This window comes from Heterocephalus glaber, unplaced genomic scaffold (assembly GCF_053883595.1).
Source record: "Heterocephalus glaber isolate CG9 unplaced genomic scaffold, H.glaber_assembly_v1.0 deba00000347, whole genome shotgun sequence".
NCBI lineage: Eukaryota > Metazoa > Chordata > Mammalia > Rodentia > Bathyergidae > Heterocephalus > Heterocephalus glaber.
The window spans coordinates 42,104,398-42,125,383 of record NW_028258143.1 but is presented as its reverse complement, the minus strand read 5'-3'; the positions used below and the strand labels follow the sequence as shown (position 1 = coordinate 42,125,383).

Below are 20,986 nucleotides of genomic sequence, written 5' to 3'. Positions count from 1 at the left end.
AGTAACTCCTCATTTCCAGTCCCTGGAAACCACCAATATACTTTCTGTCTCTATGATTTTGACTACTTTAAATGTTTTATATGAACTGAATTATATAGTATTTGTCTTTTTGGGGACTGGCTTATTTAATTTAGCATAATGTCTCCAAGGTTCAGCTATGTAGTAGCATGTATCACAAGTTGTTTCCCTTTGAGGCTGAGAAATTTTTATTGTAGGTATGTATCAAATTTTATTTACTGTACAGTATTCTTGATGATTAAAATTGAGAAGTATTGAATAGCTCAATGATTTGACAATGTGAAAAATCTAAAGAAAATATTCTAGTTGTACAAATATGGATTTGGGCTGTGATTTTCTTAATTCATTTCAGAGATTAGATCCTGCATGTGCATTGCTGAGGCTCTTGGTCCTAATATTGGTAGCACTGCAGATCCCTTGTCTCCTCTGCTCATGACCTGCAGTGGCATCACAGGACTCAGAGTAAACTAAGTTTTAATAATGGCCTTAAAACTCTGTACTCCCTCATCCTCTGGCTTGACCTCCTCCTACCATCTCACTCCTGCTCACTCCTCTCCAGTTACAATATAATGTCTCCTGACTGTTCTAGAACACTACAGGCTTACTGCTGCTTCAGGGCTCTTTCCTCTGCCCATAATGTTCCTTCACTTGGTGGAACCCTTCCCCTGCTTGTTCAGATGTAAGCTTCTGAGATAGGTCCTTGTTGATTACTCTGTTAAAACTGCTATTCCATCCTCCATACCACTCTTAACCATTTTATTTGCCTTTTGTTTTTATTGCACTTTTTAACCATCTGAAATATTATATTACCTCTATTCTACTTGAATACAAGTGTCATAAGGACAAGGGTTCTTGATCATTTGTTCACTGCTGTTCATCCAAAAGCCAGACAGAGCTGAACATTTGAAGCTTAATCAGTAACTATTTATAGAAAAAAATGATCGCAGCCTGTATATTTGACAGAGTTCTCTCTATGTAGTTGTAGGAACCCACAATATCCTGGTGCTTTTTTTTTTAACCTTTTAAAATGGTCACAATTATAGGTAGCACTCAGGATACTCCAAAACAACCCCTAGGGGTAGAAGCACAACCAAATCCAGAAGTGATTAACCACAGACCAAGTAAAATTAAGTTTCAGTACCTGAGAAAATGGTACCTTTTTTACTACATGTGGGCAAGACAATTCTGTTTTGAAGCAATTGTGCTCCGAGTCAACAGGGATCCAAAGTTGACCTCACATGAGCACATCAGTAGTTGTTTACAAGACAGTAACAAATTCATCACTTAATATGAACAAAACCTTAGGTCTCTTTCCCTTGCCCAATTTTGAAATGTGTACGTTGATTCCTCTAATTTGCCTAGTTTCCTAGTAACTCAAAGCATGAGATCAACTAATTTCCAAAAAAAAGCATCATGGCATAATGTGAACACAAGTTTTTCACAAGTCATATGAGCAAAAGTGTCTTTAAAAGGCTGGGTTAAACAAAAGTAAACTTTTTAAAAATGTAGTACTACTTAGATTATTTCATATGCCTGTGTGTGTTGTGAACTTTGACACTGGAATGCAACAGAACATTTTTTAAGAAGACCCTTCTGGGAGCAGTAACACTTGAGACCATGTCTCGGCAGAATACACTTGGAAATACACTGATGCAACCAAATCAACAGGATTTAAAGTGCTGTAGAGGAAAGCTAAAATGCTTTCTATGTTTGTGTTCACCCTTAAGTGGTAGGTAATTATATTTAAAAATTTTAGGGACCATGATTTTACAGAAAGTTTCTGAAGATCCAAAATGTTCTCTTGTATTTTGTTTTAATACTGTGACAGAGTCCCGCCTCAGAGGAAATTCTTCTCTCCTTTTTTACTGGCATAGCCTTAAATTATCCCTAAGAACTTTGAGACAGTAAAATTGGGTACTAAATAGTATTTAAGACAGAATTTATCAAGAAAATTAAACTAAACTACATTGAGAGGGAATGAAGGAGGAGGGAGAAAGAGAAGAGAGAGAGAAAATGAATACATATTGTAGGTCAAATATTTGCAAAGGTTTTTATTATAACTTGCAGGAATTTGCTTTCCTTTGCTAGTCTTTGTGTATGAAATATAAAAAAGATTAGCATATTTTAAATATAAATATAAAATATAAATACAGATATTTAAATGTAAATATTTCCTAAAATGGCTGATATGACTGAATTCTTTAACTCAAGAAATAGATTATATCTTTGAAGTACCTTTCCTTTTATGCTACTTGGGCACAGCCACATAGTTTCTATTGGCAGAATTTAGTACTGGAACCCCGGTAAGCTAATCCCTAGTCTCAGGATTTTTTCCCTACTCTAACATAACTTCAACAAATCTCTACAAGGATTCACACAGTATGAAATTCTTAAACAGAATACAGTGTATATCAAACATATTCTGTTACGCCAATGTGTTTTTAAATGTGCATCTTACCTGTAGTGTCCTTCCATTGGGAGTTGTACTGTGCCCTCATCTTCCATAGCTAGCATACTTTGTTCCTCCTGGAAAGACAATGTAAAGTATATAAAATGAACCTGATGAATCTCCATTTTACATAAAAGAAGAAACATAGATTAATGTTTCATTATCTCATTAACCTCAGGACCTTCCACTTTGTTTGCATTTATTAATGCTAGCACAGGTCCTTTCAATAAAGCCTCAGCTACCAAGAACATAAGTAATTAATGACAGTCTCATAACACAAAGTAATTTAAATGCTAACAACAATCTCCTTCATGTCACTCAATGTAAAACATAGTTAATTTCCAAGGAGAATTTTTTTTAATTAATCTAAATTTCACAAGAACAAAAGTATGAGTAATGTAGTCAATTTTGTTGTTATAAAGCTGAAAATTACATTCCCAGAATGGTTTATTAGGAGGAGATGAAGGATGCATTCACAGCAGTGGTTCTCAAACTTTGTACAAAGAATCACCTAGAGAGTTTGTTAAAAATACAGATTTCTTGGGCCCACCTTTAGAGGTTTTCATTCTGCAGGTCTAGAGAGAGCCTACATTTCTAACAAGTTTCCAGGTGATGTTGATTATACTGGTCCAGGGACCACGCTTTGAGAACCACAGCATTCTAGAGACTTGGAAAAAAACAGTAGAAGATATATTCCTGCACGGATCAAACACAAATGTGTCTTGATGGAGGAAGAAGCAGAATTGTTTAACTCCACTTAGATGCATCTTAGGCTTTGATTTTATGCTTCAGACTTCCTACAATGACAGTATCCTACTCTTTCACCAAATGATGAAAATGCTTTAGATATTCATATGTCATATTTTAAACTAATCTTTGAGATGAAGATAACCCGTGGCTACCATAATAAAATGTCCTGGCTTAGTTTTCAAATGATATTATTATTAAACTTTTTCCAGGTACCACAAAAGAAAGTTATAGATTATAGCTTTTTTAATGCATTTATTTTCCAATGCATCAACTGGCACTGCTCATGCCTAAAGAATTATTTAGACCACTTAAAAATATTGGAATTTTGGCTTTAATTCCAGAAATAAGATTTTAAAATTTGTAGACATAAAGAACTAGGTGATTCTGCTCAAATGGGAACTAATGAGAAAAAATGGCAGTGGCCCTGAAGGTTCATCTCCTTCTCTTTTTCAGCAGAGATAAATTGGCCTAAGAAAATTTAACCAGCTTAACCTAAACCAGCCAGCCTGAATTCATTCCATTTAGTTCTAAGCCAGCTGCTAAAGAGATATGACCTGTGGCTGATGCCATTTCTTTTGGCAGGCAAGGCTGTTCCTGGGGTACCCTATATTCAAACCTTGGCCATCCACCTGCATACTCCATAGTCTAAATGTTCTATGCCATATTTCTTGCAATATATTTAAAGAGATAGAGTGTTTTCTAGTGCCTCCTCAGCTAACCCATGAATATGTAATGCAATGTGGAGGCAGGTCTCATTTCACTCTTGCAGCATTCTCCCAACATGCTGGCCAAAGCAGGCCCCTCCCTATAGGAACTTTGGCTATAATGCATACAGTATCTCTATCCTAAGTCTGTGCTCAGGGAGAGTCCAGGAAACTGCATGAGCTTTGCTACTACTTTGCTCATACAGTCCCCACAGAACCTTGTGTTACTTTATACTCCATGGAGCTAATGGCATACCCCTTAGTATTTCAGAAACATTCTATTCTTTTTCTGGTGTTTAAAGAAAAAAATTTCTCTTAAGGCCCATCAGATGTATTTTATTTCCTGCATTTTATGTCTATTCCTTGTGACATTTGGCAGTACTATTAGACATAATTCAAGGTGAATATACACTACTATTAGTTTAAAATTGCCTATTCAAGTACAAACCTGTAGTCTAAAATTAGGCATGCCTCACAATCGGGAGTGGCAGAATTTATGGAATATAATCTGTACATCACACAAACTTGTAGGAACAGCCTGGAGGCCATGAGCAGAGCATATATAGCCTTTTAGATAGAAAAGATTACTTTTTGTATGGACGAGGTTACCTTAATGTATATGGAGTAACATAAAGAAAAGACATTTAGTAGTCCCAAAAGCTATAAAGTAAAATCAAGATGTAAGCAAAATGTAAATCTGCCCTTGGTTGTCCATGGAAGACTTAGGTCTGTTACATAGAATATTTTCTGGCCAGTTTAGAATAAAATGTCAAGTCAGGAAGGTTTAATAAGGAGAAAAATGAAAAAAAAAGCTGAAGAGAAGAACAGTGCTCTTAATGCTTAGGTTACCTGGCAGTAGAAAATGAAACCTCACTACTCAATCTAACAGCAAAAAATTAGACCAAAGCTTTGGGGAAAATTTTGTTTTTTCTTCAGATGATTTTCCACTTTTCTCTCAAATTGCTTTCAATAATTATTTTGCACTCTGTGGCTTGTTAGCATGTGTGGGCTTTATACTAGTCATAATTCTATCCAAACAAAAACTCATCACCTCTAAAGATAGCATTTCCAAGCCATGCTTATCTGAAGAGAGGGGTGGCAGAGCAGCCGTTGCCTTCAGAGCCAGAAGGGAGCTGGGTGGGCCCTAGAGCGGGGATGGAGGGCCGGCTGCATTCCAAGCAGTACTGTGAGGGAGCCAAAAAGGGAGACTTTCTGGGAGGAGCAGTCAAATCAGGCACTAATTATCACGATAATCACAACCTAGGTTATCTCAGTCATATGAGAAGAGGAAGAGGAGCATGAAGCTAACCAGATATCCATCATAGAAAGATCTTAAAATGAGTTCCATTCAGCACTTCTTTTACACAGGGTCCATCAATGATACACTGAATTCCACAACAGGGTAGAACCAGCTGCAAGATGCTAGAAGAATGATGATCAAAATTTATTTACCTCGGAGCATTTGATGGTTTTGTCAATTTGAGTAGAGAAATATTTATGGTGTGGTATAAAAGCCATCTTTTAACTAAGATAGTCAACACATTTTCAGCTACAAAATAAAAAGCAATTAATGCTACATCCAATAAATGTCAGGGAAAATTAAAGTTTAGAAAATGAATCTACTCAACATCACTTAAATATTTACTGAACATGTATAATGCACTAGGTACATAATGAACCACAAAAATAATCCAGAAGCTATTAATTAATCTGTGCAATGATTCTGTATTAAACACAATCTACATGATAGGTAGACACTGGGACACAACAATGAGAAGAATGACACATCTTCTCATAAAGGAGGTAAAGAATCACCTTGAGAAGTACAGGAACAGAAGGTATAGAAAGGAAGAAACTCTTGGTAGAAACAAACATTGTAGGGAAGCATAAATAAATAAGATACGTCTGCATGACAGTGAGAAACTAACCTGGTTAGAGCTAAAGGCCTGTTGAAGTGGAAAATAAAATTGTAGTCACTTTTTGTGTTTATGATAAGTAGGGTGCTATCTGTCAAATTGCATCATAAATATGAATTGTATTTTGTAATGCCATAAAAATTATAATTCATATATCATGATACTTAACAAACGCTCTGTCCTCTAACTACCTTTAGGTAAAGTAGGCAACATCTGTTATACATTCATTTTTCAGCAAAGCCTGTGTCTATATAGGAACCCTGAAATATCCTGAAGTACAAACAGCAACAGAAGAGAGCCAATATTCACAAACATGCTTAGAGTATCAGAGAGAGAAAATATTCATCAATTTTGGAATACACATATCTTAAAAAATGAAAGGGACTTCAAAATTCAAGTTCAACCTCTTTATTTCTGTAAGCAGAAAACAAGGCCTTCAGAATGTAGCTATTTACTTCCCTAACTACTAATGGAATAAATGCTACAAAAATTATATATAACATATTTAAAACCATAAATATCATATTTATAAATATTTCTTATTATTTCCAATATAGAGAAAAACAATACATAAAATTTCAATAATGAAAGCTTGAAAGAAGAAATGGGGAAGAAGATTAATACTGAATACATATCAATACATGAAGACAATATATATTTTCATTAGGCTATTTGATTCAGAGTCTCAAAGCAATTATATAAATTATTATAAACATTCTAATACAGTAACATTATATTTAGAATATGGTTATTTCTAGAAATTCAAATTTTGTGGTTCTAGTAAAGCAGGAAAGTGCTTAACTCAGAATCACCTAGAGGTCTTACTAACATAGATCACTGGCCCTGTCCCCCAAGTTTTGATCCACTAGGTCTGGAGTAAGGCCCAAGAATTTTTATCTAACAAGTTTCAGGTGTTGGCCTATGCAGTCAAAGTTCTGGAACTACATTTTGGAAAAACACTGCTCTAGGAAAGAGAATATGTTTACCCTACCCAAAGATTCACTTATAAATGACATCTGTCTGTGTGATAATTAAGTCTCACTTCCTAAATCCACAACCAATTCTGACTTTTCTTAATAGTAATACATTCTCTGCAATTTTGTTTAATTGTGTATGTTTTCAGGTTGTTTTTGTGTTTTCTTAGAATTTTTCATGATCCTGCTTTGTACAGATCACAAGGCTCCACCACCCTTTTTAAATTTTTTCTTACCTTAATATGTTAGAATGAACCTTCAGTAAATCAAAAAGTATAGATAGGATCACTTCCGCAAAATTGAATTTCCAAGATTTATGTAACCTTACCACCCTCCCAAGAGCAAACATTCTGCTGAAGTTTTTTTTAAATTTTATTTTAACAGTAGCTTTTTGTCAGATGTGTACAATGTCCTAGAGAATATTTAAGTAGGAAGGAAGACATGTTGGTACTCTGAGCACATTTGGACATCCAGAATTTGATTCTTCAGCCTTCTCTTTACACAGAGCAATGTGCAAAATGTCAGGGTTCCAATATTCATTTCTACCCTGATTATAATCCTTTCTTTCTAAAAACTGAAGCATATGCATATGCATATGCATGAAGTACATGAAAATTTGGAACAGAAGCTCTGCGACCTTGGACTGGCCTGTGTAGCTATTTATTCTGCTTAACTCATTATTGAATTTTAAGGTCAAATGAATGTTTCCTCAGTGCCATAAGACCAAAAATGGGATACTGATAGGAAAACCCTGAGGACAAAGGTACAAGCTTGAAACTATCATCAAAAGGACAAGAGGTGAGTTCACTTTAAATTCAAGACTCAGGGAGCTGAGATATTTCTGTTATTTATCATCTTGCCAGATCATGATCAAAGTTACTTAATTAATTTGAGCAATTGCAGAAATGCAACATTTCTAAAGAACTTGTCCATTTGCCACCTTAATGCATGATCTTCTGGAAGACTGGGGCTTGGTACAAGATGCCACAGTAAGAGATGATGGAGTCCATAAGCTCAAGAAAATAAAATACTGAGCTCTGGACAGCCAAGTAGGAAATCAACCAGGGATTAAGTTTCAGTGTCATCTCCTTAAGTCTTCCTACTCTCTTCACTGATTCTACTCTTCTAACTATTTCCAAGATAACATATAAACATTTTTAAACTTCCTTATCTCTCTATAGTTTGGTGAATAATCCATCTGTCATTGAAAGGGGTTGCAACTATATTTTAATGCTCAATCATAGCTTATTTCTTGATTGCATTACTGGTTTTCTTACTTTCTGTGTACTGAGGTTCACCATATTAATCTGAGATTTTAAGGATCTTTAAAGCTGCTATCCAATGAATGGACTGAGAGGCTTTTCTTAGACTTGTATCTGGAAGATTCTGCTGCAAAACTGCCCCAGTAAATCATTATTTTTATGTCCTTCTATAAAACATGAGTGGTAGAAAAATTAGAATACTCAAAATACATAAGACACATCATCATGACCCACGTATGGATATCCTTTGTTTGTAGTGGGACATCATGGACAAGGAAAGGAACTATCAATCATACATTATGTACCCTTACTAGAAAATTCTGAGCAGAAACATTATTAGTTTTGTAGCATAATCTGACTGAATGACACGGGAAAACCTAAGATTTCTATAAAATTTACAAATTAATTTCCCAAAGGAAAGAGGAAATATCTATGGTTTGAAAAAAAATTCTGTAGATAGGAAAATGGAATGCATTACTGATCACCTAGAGAAGCAAGAAAAATGGAAAGAATAAAGTACAATTCCCACCAAATGTTATTTTTCAATGTCATTTCTATTTACATAGAATTTCTTTTATGTTTTACAACTTATGGGTTTAATCTTTCTGCCAAATGTTGTATGGGTCATTTTTTTTCATTTATGTTCTGTAGTTTCAATGTACTTTAAAAAATGTTATGATTAAATAACCTTCAAAATAGATCCACATTAACATATGAACTTTATATATGCCATAAACCCAAAATAAATTGTTTTAACCTATGAAATGGATAAATCAGTAGTCAATGAAGATAATTAAAATACCGAAGTTTCTCAAGCAATATTTATTCAATCCTAAATCATTTTGAAAGCAAATCAGATCATTTTTTCCTCTTAAATATTTTGTCTATTTCAAAAACATTTAATTTTTCATTAGAATCTTTTGACTAAAATTTTTCCCTAGAAAAGTTCTATCAGTAATAACATATATCTTCTTCTTTTCCCCTCATATATTCAACCAAAAAGCAATCATTGCCTAAATATAGGGAATAGTTAAGTATTAGCAAGTTTCTGCCATCCATGGGTGATGAGTCAGAAAAATACGTCTTATAATTCATGGGCTAATTAAGTACAAAGTATTTGCAATTTCATGCAGAGGGGAGTGATTCTCCCATGCAACATATTGTCTTTCTGTCTGTTTGCCCCCCACCCCGTTCAAGTCATTATGACTTTAAAAAGTAAACTTTCAAATCACTTGGTTCACCCATGGTTGTTGGTAATCACTGTCTAATGTAAAAACAATCATTTAGTTTTGCAAGGAGCTATCACTTTATTTCCCCCTTCTCGTTCATTATAAGATACTGGTTTTGCTCTGACTTACTTCTTTTTCAGCATCTTCTAGTTTCTTTTTCTTACTTTCAGGCATTAAATCATCCAACCAGCTGAGTTCCCGTTTGGTAAATAGGAAGTCCATCAACTTTCTTACAAATACCAGTGCTAACACCTAAAGAAAACAATAAAACGGTTTCAAGTGGGAAAAACTAGATATGAAAGATGTATTTATTATTTGGAAGAAATGAATTTTGATTAAGACTGACATTAAAGTAATATTTAAAATATTTCTGTATGAAGCATTGCCTGATCTTTCTTTTCCTTTCCAACCACATCCCCAAAATAATGGGTAAGATTTTACTCAATGTTGGAGTTAAAGAAGCTACTTTAAAAATATAAAATATATTTGATTTTGTTTCCTTAAATACATGAACCAAATAATTTGTATATATTAAATGAACATCATCTATGCTGATCATTTTAAAAATTACTTATGGTTACTTAAACTCACTGTAGTTTTCCAAATATTTGAAACTTGTCTGAAACATTTAAATTTTATTTTTAAAATCCCTCTAACTTTTCAGGTAGTTTTGTTAGTGTATCTTTAATGCTAAATTTTGAAAGTTCACACGTTTTCATCCAGCTTCAATTAACTCAAACTACTACAAACATTCAAAATGGCAGACAAAACTAATATGAATCAGCTAAATCCAGGATGTTCTCAAACCCTGTCTTACTAAATAGTTTTAAAGACAAAGTTTATAGTAGGGTTTCCAATAATTGTTCAAAATGATTCAACTGTTCCAATTGTAGTTCATATATTTCTAAAGAGACTTGAAAATCAGAGAAATAGAAAAAGAGTTGGCAGAAGTTTCATACCATCATAGGAAAGACAATAGCAGCTCTTGAAACTTTTATTATCCACAAAAGGCCAAGGCAACTCATCTGAATTACTGTGAAGAGATGGACTTTTCGGAGTGGTACATGCCTTAGATATATGAAATCTGGTTGATGTTTTGCAGGCATCCAGAAGAGCTTTATTCTATCAAATAACTTACAGATTAAACAGACTAAATTACACCAAAGAATAACACAACAATAAGAATAAAACAAGTAGATATGTAATAAGGTCCAAAATTTTAGATTCATGTTGGTCTATCTGATTATTGGCACCAGGACAATAGGATTGACATACTCTAATAAAATACTACATTTCAATTTAATAGTTTCCCAAATTTTCTTAAATATGGAGACAGGTTGTAGTTTAGAGTTTAAAGATAGTAAGCCAATGCTAAATGCTGGAGAGCAGGGCCCTAAGAGACAAAATATCACCCTCTTTTTCATCATGACATTATAATCTTTTTCTTTTACCCCACAAATACTGTGCTTCCTGGAATCTCATGCTCTGTCCTCTTCTCTCTTGGAATGGTCCACCTTCCCCGTGGCTTCCACTTTCACATACTTGCTAGTTACTACTACACTTGGTTCTCTCCCTCAACTGTCTCTTGGAGTACCCAGCTGCTGTGCAGTATGTTTTGAACTCTTTATTTGAATTGTGATGTTTTGACTGCGCAACTTTGATCCCCAACAAAGATTTTGATGTTGTCTTTACAAACAAAAACATCTTAACCATAAATATTTATATAACCTATATGAATTTTTGTTAATAAAGTGTTTTCCAAAGAGTCATGGTTAATTCAGTTTAACCTTTTTTTTTTTTTTGGTACTGGGGATGGAACTCAGGACCTTGCACTTGCGAGGCAGGCGGCGGCACCACTGAGCTAAATCCCCGGCCCCAGTTTAACTTCTTGATTAATTTCCTATGTTGCATTTTCAAACCATTTATATGTTATCAATCATACTTTATTAATGTTATTTCTGTTTCAATTTTCCCATAAAGATAGTAGAATTACTTTGTAACCTATGATACTGTTTTAACTTTGACTTTGAACCCTTTTTAATCAAGCGATCCAAATTTTCTCAATTTAAGTTTTATACATTAAATTTTCAAGAGAAGCTTAAATCTTCAATCACAATTTATTTAGTAACAAATTGTAGTGCATATTAGTTTTATCTTATGTGGGTCATTTTGTTTAATTTTTCTCTGGCCGATTTTTGCAGTTCTCAATGTCTCCAGTGAGAGGTGATGATTTAGATTCAATCACTGGTTACAATCACTCAAGTTACTGGTCTATTTCATACCATTTCTACACACTGTGTTACTTTACAAAAAAATGTGATATTAACTTAGTAATATTTCTTAACTTATAGGAAAACTATGAATAATTTTTGTCAAATATTTTTAAATTAATATGCACTGGGACAACGATCTAGAGTAAAAATGTTTTACCCAGATCTATTTGTACATACACTAAGAATACCCAAAGCAACTTAAATCTACCTTTTTTCTGTATTCTCTGTCTTATGGCATGGCATGACCTTTCTTCCCTCAGTTGCTCCAACCAGAATCGTAGGTACACTAGTTCAGCCACTGTACATTCACTTACTCATATGCATTCATATCTTCTAAAGACATTTATTGAAACCTGTATACAGTACTAAGTGATGAACTCATTCCTAGTTCATCTCTGTCTCACCACATTGGCCTCATACACGTCATTAGGTCTTTTTATTTATATTTCCTAAATACCATGTATCTTTAAATTAGAAGTCACAAAGCTTTGTGCATGGTGGAGGGAAGAATAGGAAACAAATAAAATAAAATCTTTTGGCTTACAACTGAATATTTCCATTTCTACAGAACAAATTTTCCCCAGCTACCATTTCTCCATTTATGAAGCTATGTTATTGCATAAGCATACTTCAGTGTGTGGGTGCTTCGATTGTTATTGTTTAAATGGCACATTTGCTCTACTTTGGATTCCTAAAGTGTTGGAATGAATATAGATGTGGTTATATATCTGAATACAGAAACAGCATTCACAAGAACATTGTGATCTGTTTTCTCTGCCATGTTTCACAGTGAGAAACCTACATAGTAAGTTCCTGAATGTTGCCAAACAGTCAGGTAATCTATAGATTCCTCAGACTTATAGAGTATGATAGTAACATGGTCCTTGAGCCATAGATCTTTATTTACCTATTTACATATGTAATTATCATTAATTCAGTAATAATAATCATGACAAATTTATCCTGAGTTTTGCATTTAGCTTTTATTATGCCCCAATATTAATATGCTATTGCCACACCCAATTATCTACAATTCCCAATAAGAATTTCAAATTCTGAGCTTGAGGCTTACTTAGATTTTCACTGTTTGTCAGTGTGAGACACTGTTTGTTTAATGTGTGGCTGGGCTTGCTATTCCATTTGTGTTATTTAAAATTCATTATATTTAACTTGTGGGCCATTGGTAATATTTTCTTCAATTTTCATTTGTAAAAGTCATATCCCAAATAATTCCAAATTTTGGCATGCTTATTTAATTCTAAACCACATGGGTATAAAATCATGTGAGTTAAATTGGGGGGAAAATCTGTTGAAACTTATCAAAATGACTTTTCTTTGTTTCTTAAACTTCTGCTGCTGTATTTATGTGAGCCTGGGGCCTAATAATAAATACTCTTCACTTACAGATGAAATTAGTAGGCATGGAACTTTTGCCAAAGGCAAAAAATAAAGCAAAAAAACCCCGGAAAAACAAATAAATAAAACTTCTTCTGTAATCCTCCCTGTATGCCTTACCAACCCAATTCTATCAAAATACACTTTTCATACATGAATTTTTAAATAAGTAAATGAAATCTTATTTGAGTAAAATTTAAACACTTCTCAACCATCCCATTTCCTAAATTAATTTTACTCAATGTTGAGATAAACAAAGACATACTAGTATCTATTCATCGAGGGTTCAGGGATCTTGCAATGACTTTGTATTAAAGTTTTGCCTCAGTTCTGATATCCAGTGCTGTCTGAAGACCTAAATGCTGCTTCTCTCAAATTCAGAGTCCAGTAGGTGGTTCACTCAGGAACAGAGACACTGTGCTGCCTGTTTTTTAGTCAAGTGACTATTCTTCATGTTTTGAACAGGAATAAGACTAGCTATATCATTTAAAAAGCTGCTATTTAGATTCTCCTTTTAGTTGACAAAAAATTATGCAATAAAAATCCTTAAACTGTCTCTTTCCAGAAAATTAAAGTGCTTGGCTAAATAATACTAAGTTATGAAATAAGATTAGTCAAAGACAAATTTAAATAAAAATCTGTACCAGTTTCCTGGGGCTGCAATAATAAATCACCACAACTTGTATCTTAACCCTTCTCAATGCCCTAGAAAACTTCTTTCCCTTTTCCAGGCCCTGGTGGCTTCTGGCATCCTTGGCTTGCTGCAGCAAGACTCCAATCTTTTCCTTCATCCTCATCTGGCCCTCTTCCCTTTGTCTCAATGTGTTTCTTCTCTGCTTCAAAGGGCCCAAGTTACTAGATTTATGCCTACTTAAATAAAGTCATGAAGGCACAATTAGATATTCTAATTCTAATTCAAAGACCTTATTTTCAACTAAGATCATATTCGTAGATTCCATAAGAACATGAATTTTGAAGGAACACTCACTATTCATCTCCGGGTAGCATTGTAAAAGAAATAATCAAGAAGAATTTGCCAATAGCCTCTGCTATGACTTAGGATATATGTGGTTTGAAAATACATCTGCAAATTATTTGACACTCCTTTCTTTAAGAGATGAAGTCTGATTTCCCTCCCCTTTTGCACAAGTTGAATTCAGTGACTCACTTCTAACAAACAGAAAATCCGGACTCTGACCACCTACAATTTTGGAAAGTAACCCTCCTCCCCCACTCCATAGTTTCTATGTTGTAAGCACGAATAATTATCTACGGAGAGGCCCTTGAGGCAAAAAACAAACAAACAAAAACACCCTGAAGCTTCATACCAACACCCATAGAGAGACTATGCTTCTCTCTCACAACTATGTGATAAGCTACCTTGAAGTAGGTCTTCCAGCCTTAGATAACTGTGGCCCTCACAGCAGCTACATGAGGCACATCTTAAGCCATAACTACCCAGCTAATCTCTTTCCAATTCATGACCACCAGAAGCAAAGATTTTAAAAAGTTTGTTGTAAAAAAAAAAAAAAAGAAGTTTGTTGTTTAAGGTGCTGAATCCCATAGTAACTTTTTTAGAAAACAATAAAAAAACTAATACTATATTTAAATAATTTACCTGAATTCCCTTTAGAGATGAAGCACCCATGTAAAGAAACACTCCATACAGCACTGGCATGGGAATAAACTGTCAAAAATAATTAAAGAAAAGGCACAGATTATTTTCCAATATGCAGTCATACTATTTTGCATTTACCAAAGAACAAACCTGGTGGGGGGTATTTTAGAAGCAGTATAGTACTGTATAGCAGAATACATGAGTTCAAATTCTACCCCTAGTATTTGTTAGCTGTGTAACCTTAGGTAAGTTACTTAAGCTTTCTGTGCCTTAGTGTCTCAATATCTAAAAAGATATGATAATGATAAGGTTGTTATAAGTATTTGATAGGTCAAAACCTATTTTTTGAAACCACATAATACATAATAAACAGTAATACAAATGATTACTATGCTACAATAATTCTTTTGAGACAGGGTCTCATAATGTAGTTCAGGCTGGCCTTGAACTCACTATGTAGCCAAGGCTGGCCTCAGACTCATGGTGATCCTGCTTCAGCCTCCCAAGTGCTGGGATTACAGGTATGTGCTACCATGCCCGGCTGCCACAATACATATTAACTATTACTATACCGCTTTAAAGATGATTTACTTTTTATGGAAAATGGAAAAACATTTGGTTTAAAGGTGAAGAATGAAGCTTGCATTAAAATTTGGTCCTGTCCTGCATTATGTCAGATATTTGAAACCATGTGGATTGTTGAAATTCTCTTTTTAAACATCTCACCATCATCCTGTGTTAATAATTACTTATATGGCATAAAAATGGATTCCTGAAGGTGCACTTTTTCAGTGATTAAATACAAATAAGGTTGTATAAATTATTATTTAATGAAAATTTCAAGTTATAAGCAATTAAAATTAGTTATAATTTATAATGTAATTAACATGCCTTAGTAATATCTGTCAAAATTATATGACAAAATAATTACTCTTTAATATTCTTCAAAATGGATTCAATTACTTTAAATATGAAAAAATAAGTATACGAAATGATGATGTCAATGAAGTAGTTTTACAGAACATTTAATATATAAAAATATATACACAACATGTAAAACAGAGCATTTAAATATAAAATATGTCTGGACCTCTACCAAGTAATATTAATTGCTAATATATCTGTCCACTGACAAGAAAATAGAAACTTTAGTTTGTGTAGGTCTACAATGATTTCTGGTGACAAGAAAGTCTGGAAAGAGTGAATTATTTCTATAGCTTGATGACGACTTCAAAATTCTTATAACAAATTACACATCAAATTTTACTTTGTCAGTGTAAACATCTATCTATTTAAGGGTTCTAACTACAGAGCATATTTCCCTGCTCCCTTAGGTTAAGAGTAATTATATAAACATGCTAAAGAAATTCATCATTTTTATCACATGCCATCCTATATTTTCAAATTTATGTCTTAGACTCAACTAAAAATTTTAAATATATATATATAGTTTGCCTTCTCTCAAATCTGTAAGTGCAGATCTCATTACCTTCAGAATACTAGTCATAAAGACTGATGAACCCATAAGAATAAAAATCATAAGCCCAGTAACCCTTTGTTCCCGAATGCCAAGAAATTTGGGTTGTTCTCCTGGAGCTGAGCATTCTGATTCCAGTTTCAGGCTGTTGACATGAGTGATGGAGAGGACCGTGGCAGCCACAAACCATGGCAGGCCCATGATGGAGCACACACCGAGCATGACAGCCACCATCAACAGATCCAGATGGTACCCGCAACCTTTCTGTTAAAAGTGAAAGAAAGAAAAGGAACTGTGTCAACAGTAGGGCTAAGGATGGCCTCACTGTGAACAGAAACCACTTCCTGGCAATATCCAAGAGGCCCTTCGTAGCAGAGCTCCTGGAGATAAGCTCTTAAACACTCAGTTTCCAATTGCCCTTTTTTTTCTCAATGGGTTACTTTCTATTGGGAAGACTAATATAGAGCCTACGCTCCCTTATTCATATTCATTTATATCTCAGTATAATGTGATCTTGTTCTCATTTGTTTCCCTTTCAGCACTAGAATAATTCAACTTCTCCTTAAATGGTAATTTTTGAATTTTCTATCTCCTCTATAATTCTATTCCAGTATCACTAACCTCCTCTGTGATTCTACTCCACTACCACCAACCTCCAAGTGCTGCAAGTATGAGTGCCTTCTCAGAGCAGGCATGAAATGTGAGGAAAAACTGACACAACTGAGGCACGTGGGTCTGCTCTCTCCATAGGGTGATTAGGTGAGGTCTCTGAGAGAGAACTCCAAGATGGGACAAAGCACTACTTCCCTTTCCCACCATCCCCTGTAGGGATTAAAGATGTAAAGCTTCAAAAGTAGCAAAAACCTCGACCTATTTTATGTTTCAATTCTTATTTTTAATTTAAAAAACACCACTTCATGAGAAGCAATATAATAAAGTGGTTAAGAACATAGGTTCTGGACACAGACTGCTGGGATCAAATACCCTCTTTCGCCTCATTTTTCTTATCTGAACAAGGATGAGGATAAGACTAGAAGGCATCTCATTGGTATGTTGTGGGAAATAAATTGTTTAATTTTGCCAATAATTTAAAGCAACATCTGCTATATAGCATTCAGTAAATATTAGGTATTACTACATTCTAGCACTTGAACAATGCATTTTTCTTTGGTGTTCATCTTCTTTCAAGGGTCCTCAGTAAAATGATATGTTTCTGAATGGCAAATAATTTATCATGTAATTTCTCATTATCTCCCACAGTTTATAGGCAATCATTAACACAATAAACCATCAAAACAAGTTACACTTGACTTTTATAAAGAAATATATTATTGAAACATATGTTAGAGTTAAATTTAATAATCATAATTCTAATATAAATGTTGAAGTTAATTTGGTATGGCAGAAATGACCAAGTCTTCAGTAGGAATAATTTCATCTTTTTGAAGCAGTTTTATCAAATTGCAGGCACTTTGTAATTAATACAAAAGTTAAAGTATGAATTATCCTGATATTCATTGCCTATTTGTACTTCCTTTATCTTCCACTTATTTCTGCTAAATTATAAAAGTACAAGTAACGATACGAGAAAAATGAGAGCTATGCACCTAATGACATTTTTCTCCTGTGTTGTCATTTCAGTTGTACCTTTCCTCGGGTCAGTTTACTTATGGTAATGCTACAGTTCACTACAATGTCAAGAATCAATTTCCCCAATGAATATGACTCTGAAAACTTTTCTTTGCAAATACCTCAGGAAACATTTTCATTGCTTGGAGCCAGAAAATGGGAAGAGAATCATCCTGGTGTCTGCAAAACCAAAAAGGCATAGGAAGAAGCTTCTCCAAGGCCATAATAAGATCCCTTGGCCCTTTTACAACATCTTGGAAGATGTGGTTCCATAGCATAGAGCTCAAGTTTTGATCCTTTTAAAGGACAATGCCATAAGTAATTACAGGAGTGTTTTGTCCTAGGGACATTAATGAGAAAGATATAAGAGTGAAGGACATAACTAGCTTAACCCCTGCCTCTACGGGAGTAGAAAGTGAATCTCCCTTGATGCTGTTGTCAAGTTGTGGTACCGCTGAGAGGGAACAGAAGTAGTAAGAGGTGCTGGTGGTCATGAGATGGACACAAGAAAAGGACAGAAGACACAGCTTATGAGTAGAGTTTGTGTTTTTAGCATAAGCTGAACTTTCTCAGGATCTATGTTCACTGCAATTTATAATATAATATGAAGAAAGTTTTCCTCATGATAGTGATTTCCTGTAGCTTTTGCTGGATGTTTTCTAAACATAATACAATAGGATTTCTAGAAGTGGATAAAATAATTCTTTCAGAGGGAATAATTTCCTTTTAAAAATTAGAAAGATGGCTTTGTTGTGTAGAAATATAATAAAATAACTTCTCTCTGATTATGCTGTACAGTAATGGAACCATCTTGATTTAATGCAAACCTAAGGAAATAAGGCAGTTCTGGCACCTTCACTAATTAATCAGCATCCCTCTTCTTGTTTTTTATTTAAAATGCCTTTAAAAACTTGGTCCTTGTTACCAAGTTATTAGCTGATAGGCATGCCAGTCAAAGGGAAGTATCCCTTTGTCAAAGAGAGAACTCTGCACCTTCTAACATATTTCTGTAGATTTTTTTTCTCAAATAAAGACAGAACTGGAGTTTTTATTCTCACATTCATCCATGAATCACAGGAAATGGACATATGGGAGGAAAAGGGAGCATAGCAACAGGTGATGCTACACCAGACCCCACTAAAACCAACATGCAGCAAGACAAGAGGCCAGCCAAAAGGACCATCTGATACCCAGATGCCACTGCTGAAAAAATTCATTTCAAAGCTTGGCAGCAATTTCCTGCATCTGTCAAGTTAACCACATAAAAGACTATAGATTGACATGAAGAACCAGGCTGACAAAGAGGGCAAAAAAGAACATATCAAATGCCATAATCATCAAGAGAATGTGGTGCCAAATGAATGTTGCAAATGCATTCATTTACTCGAGTGATCCAGGACTGTATTGCTGTTTATTAAAAATGATGTCAAAAGAAGCCTGAACTGTCTACAGAAACATGTAGAAAAGCCCACAGTTGCATCTTAACAGAAACTTTCTTTTCTGCAAGATAATGTACCTTTCTTTTCACTTATAGAGTATTTAAAAAAAAAAAGTGTTATTTTGAATGTTTTTAAAAGGGACTCAGTTAACCTATGTCTGTCCCACTTCTCTAAGGAAGAAACAAACTGCTAGAGACAGTGAGAATTTATATGTATATCTATAGATAACATACATGGTACTTTTCATTCTCAGATTTTTACATTTGCAGCATATTTTGCACTTGAATGAACCAAAGGATTATAATGACTTTGGAGTTCTGTTAATTTTGTGCTCCTTCATTCTCAGTTTATAGTAAGTTATTTAGCCAGGCAGTTGGGTTGGGTTTTAGCCTATGCACTCAAAACAGTTTTACTGTGTATATAAGAACACTTTTATTGGCCTAAGAAACATCATCTAAAAGAAACTACTTATTCTGATAATGGGGGGATGAAGAAAAAGTGAGAAAATCTAAAATATGCTTGTGAAAGATAAGGCATGAAATGTATACCTGAGGTGACTTAGATATGCAATATAAACTTAGGTACAGGATGTACAGTCTACAAGGTGCCTTGTACAGAAACTAGAAAACATGACAAAATAAACACAGGGAATGTTCCAACTGAGGTAAAAATGGGTTTTAAGTGAAAAAACAAAATTAGTAAAAGCTAAAACTGTAGTTATCTTGTGGTCTGCAGATATACTCAAGAAACATCTTTTCATGAAAATGTGGTTCAAGTCAAAGCCAAGAGACTTAGCAAACATTTCAGGGAAGCAACAGGTGGGAAGAATGGCCAATGGAACAAGCTGTTATTCTGAGTAAATAGTGTTCTGAGAAGCTGACTTTTTTTATGTTAACAGGAAAATCAACAGCAACAGGTCACATTATAGTGAAATTTATATGAGACAAGGCCCATAGGCCAAAAATAAGTGTTCAGCAAACATAAATTATATCTTCACTGGCGGCAACTTGCTTTGTAAATATCCCTTTAAGGAAGAAAATTGAGTCTTCTCAAGAGTTATCAAGAGCAGAGTAAATCGTCTATCTTTGGTAATATAGCAGAGTTTATGATGAAGCCAAATTTGCTCTATTTTTCACTAAGGCTGGGATGTCAGGTTGTGAAAACATAAATCTTTTGACTATATAATTAAGAATTTGTACAATATAAAAGGGGTTTAATAATGTACTCTTGTTCAGTGGTACAAATATTAAATGATTCAGTTTTGCATTTCATCCTATAAATGCAAGAACTTGAAAGGACCATTTAAGAAGGCTTTACTATCGCTTCTCGGCCTTTTGGCTAAGATCAAGTGAAGAAGGCTTTACTATATTTCAGTTATTGTGCACTATATATAAAAAAGAAAATAGTATGCTGATTTAGAGCTTTGGAATGGATGTGAATTTCAAGGTCCTAATGCAGGCTTATGAAGAACAAGAGATTGTAAGATTGAGAGACTTGGAAAGAGCAAAGATATAGAATGGTCAAGAAAATTTTATCCCCAGGAAATCTTCATTTACTTTGTTTGTTTTAATATGATTCCATTAATACCTAGAGAAAATACTCCCTACATCAGTTTAATTGATAGTCTATACACAAGGCTTTTCAGCAAAATTAAAGGGATTTCTGCCTTATTACAAAAACTAAAATAATCTATTGAAAAGTCAATAATGACTATATGGCTTACTTTCTTTCTAAAGTACTGGTCCTCTAGTTCATTTTAAAATATGTTATACAAGCAGAGTCATGCAGCATAAGTATACTAAGCCCATAAAAAGTGTTATACAATGAAATATATAGTCATTAAAATGATAATT

At 34.1% G+C, this 20,986-nt stretch overlaps 1 protein-coding gene across 20 annotated transcripts in view; it reads right to left on the bottom strand.

Moving 5' to 3' along the window:
• Slc4a10 (solute carrier family 4 member 10) overlaps nucleotides 1-20,986 on the bottom strand; it is a 308,057-nt gene that overhangs the window by 8,234 nt on the left and 278,837 nt on the right. For all 20 annotated transcript variants that reach the window (XM_087199463.1, XM_087199486.1, XM_087199461.1 and 17 more), the window contains 5 exons: nucleotides 16,078-16,329; nucleotides 14,589-14,657; nucleotides 10,262-10,435; nucleotides 9,432-9,554; nucleotides 2,477-2,544 (listed from right to left, as the gene is read on the bottom strand). In XM_087199463.1, the coding sequence (XP_087055589.1) occupies nucleotides 2,477-2,544; nucleotides 9,432-9,554; nucleotides 10,262-10,435; nucleotides 14,589-14,657; nucleotides 16,078-16,329 (686 nt within the window). The remainder of the gene's footprint in view (nucleotides 1-2,476; nucleotides 2,545-9,431; nucleotides 9,555-10,261; nucleotides 10,436-14,588; nucleotides 14,658-16,077; nucleotides 16,330-20,986) is intronic.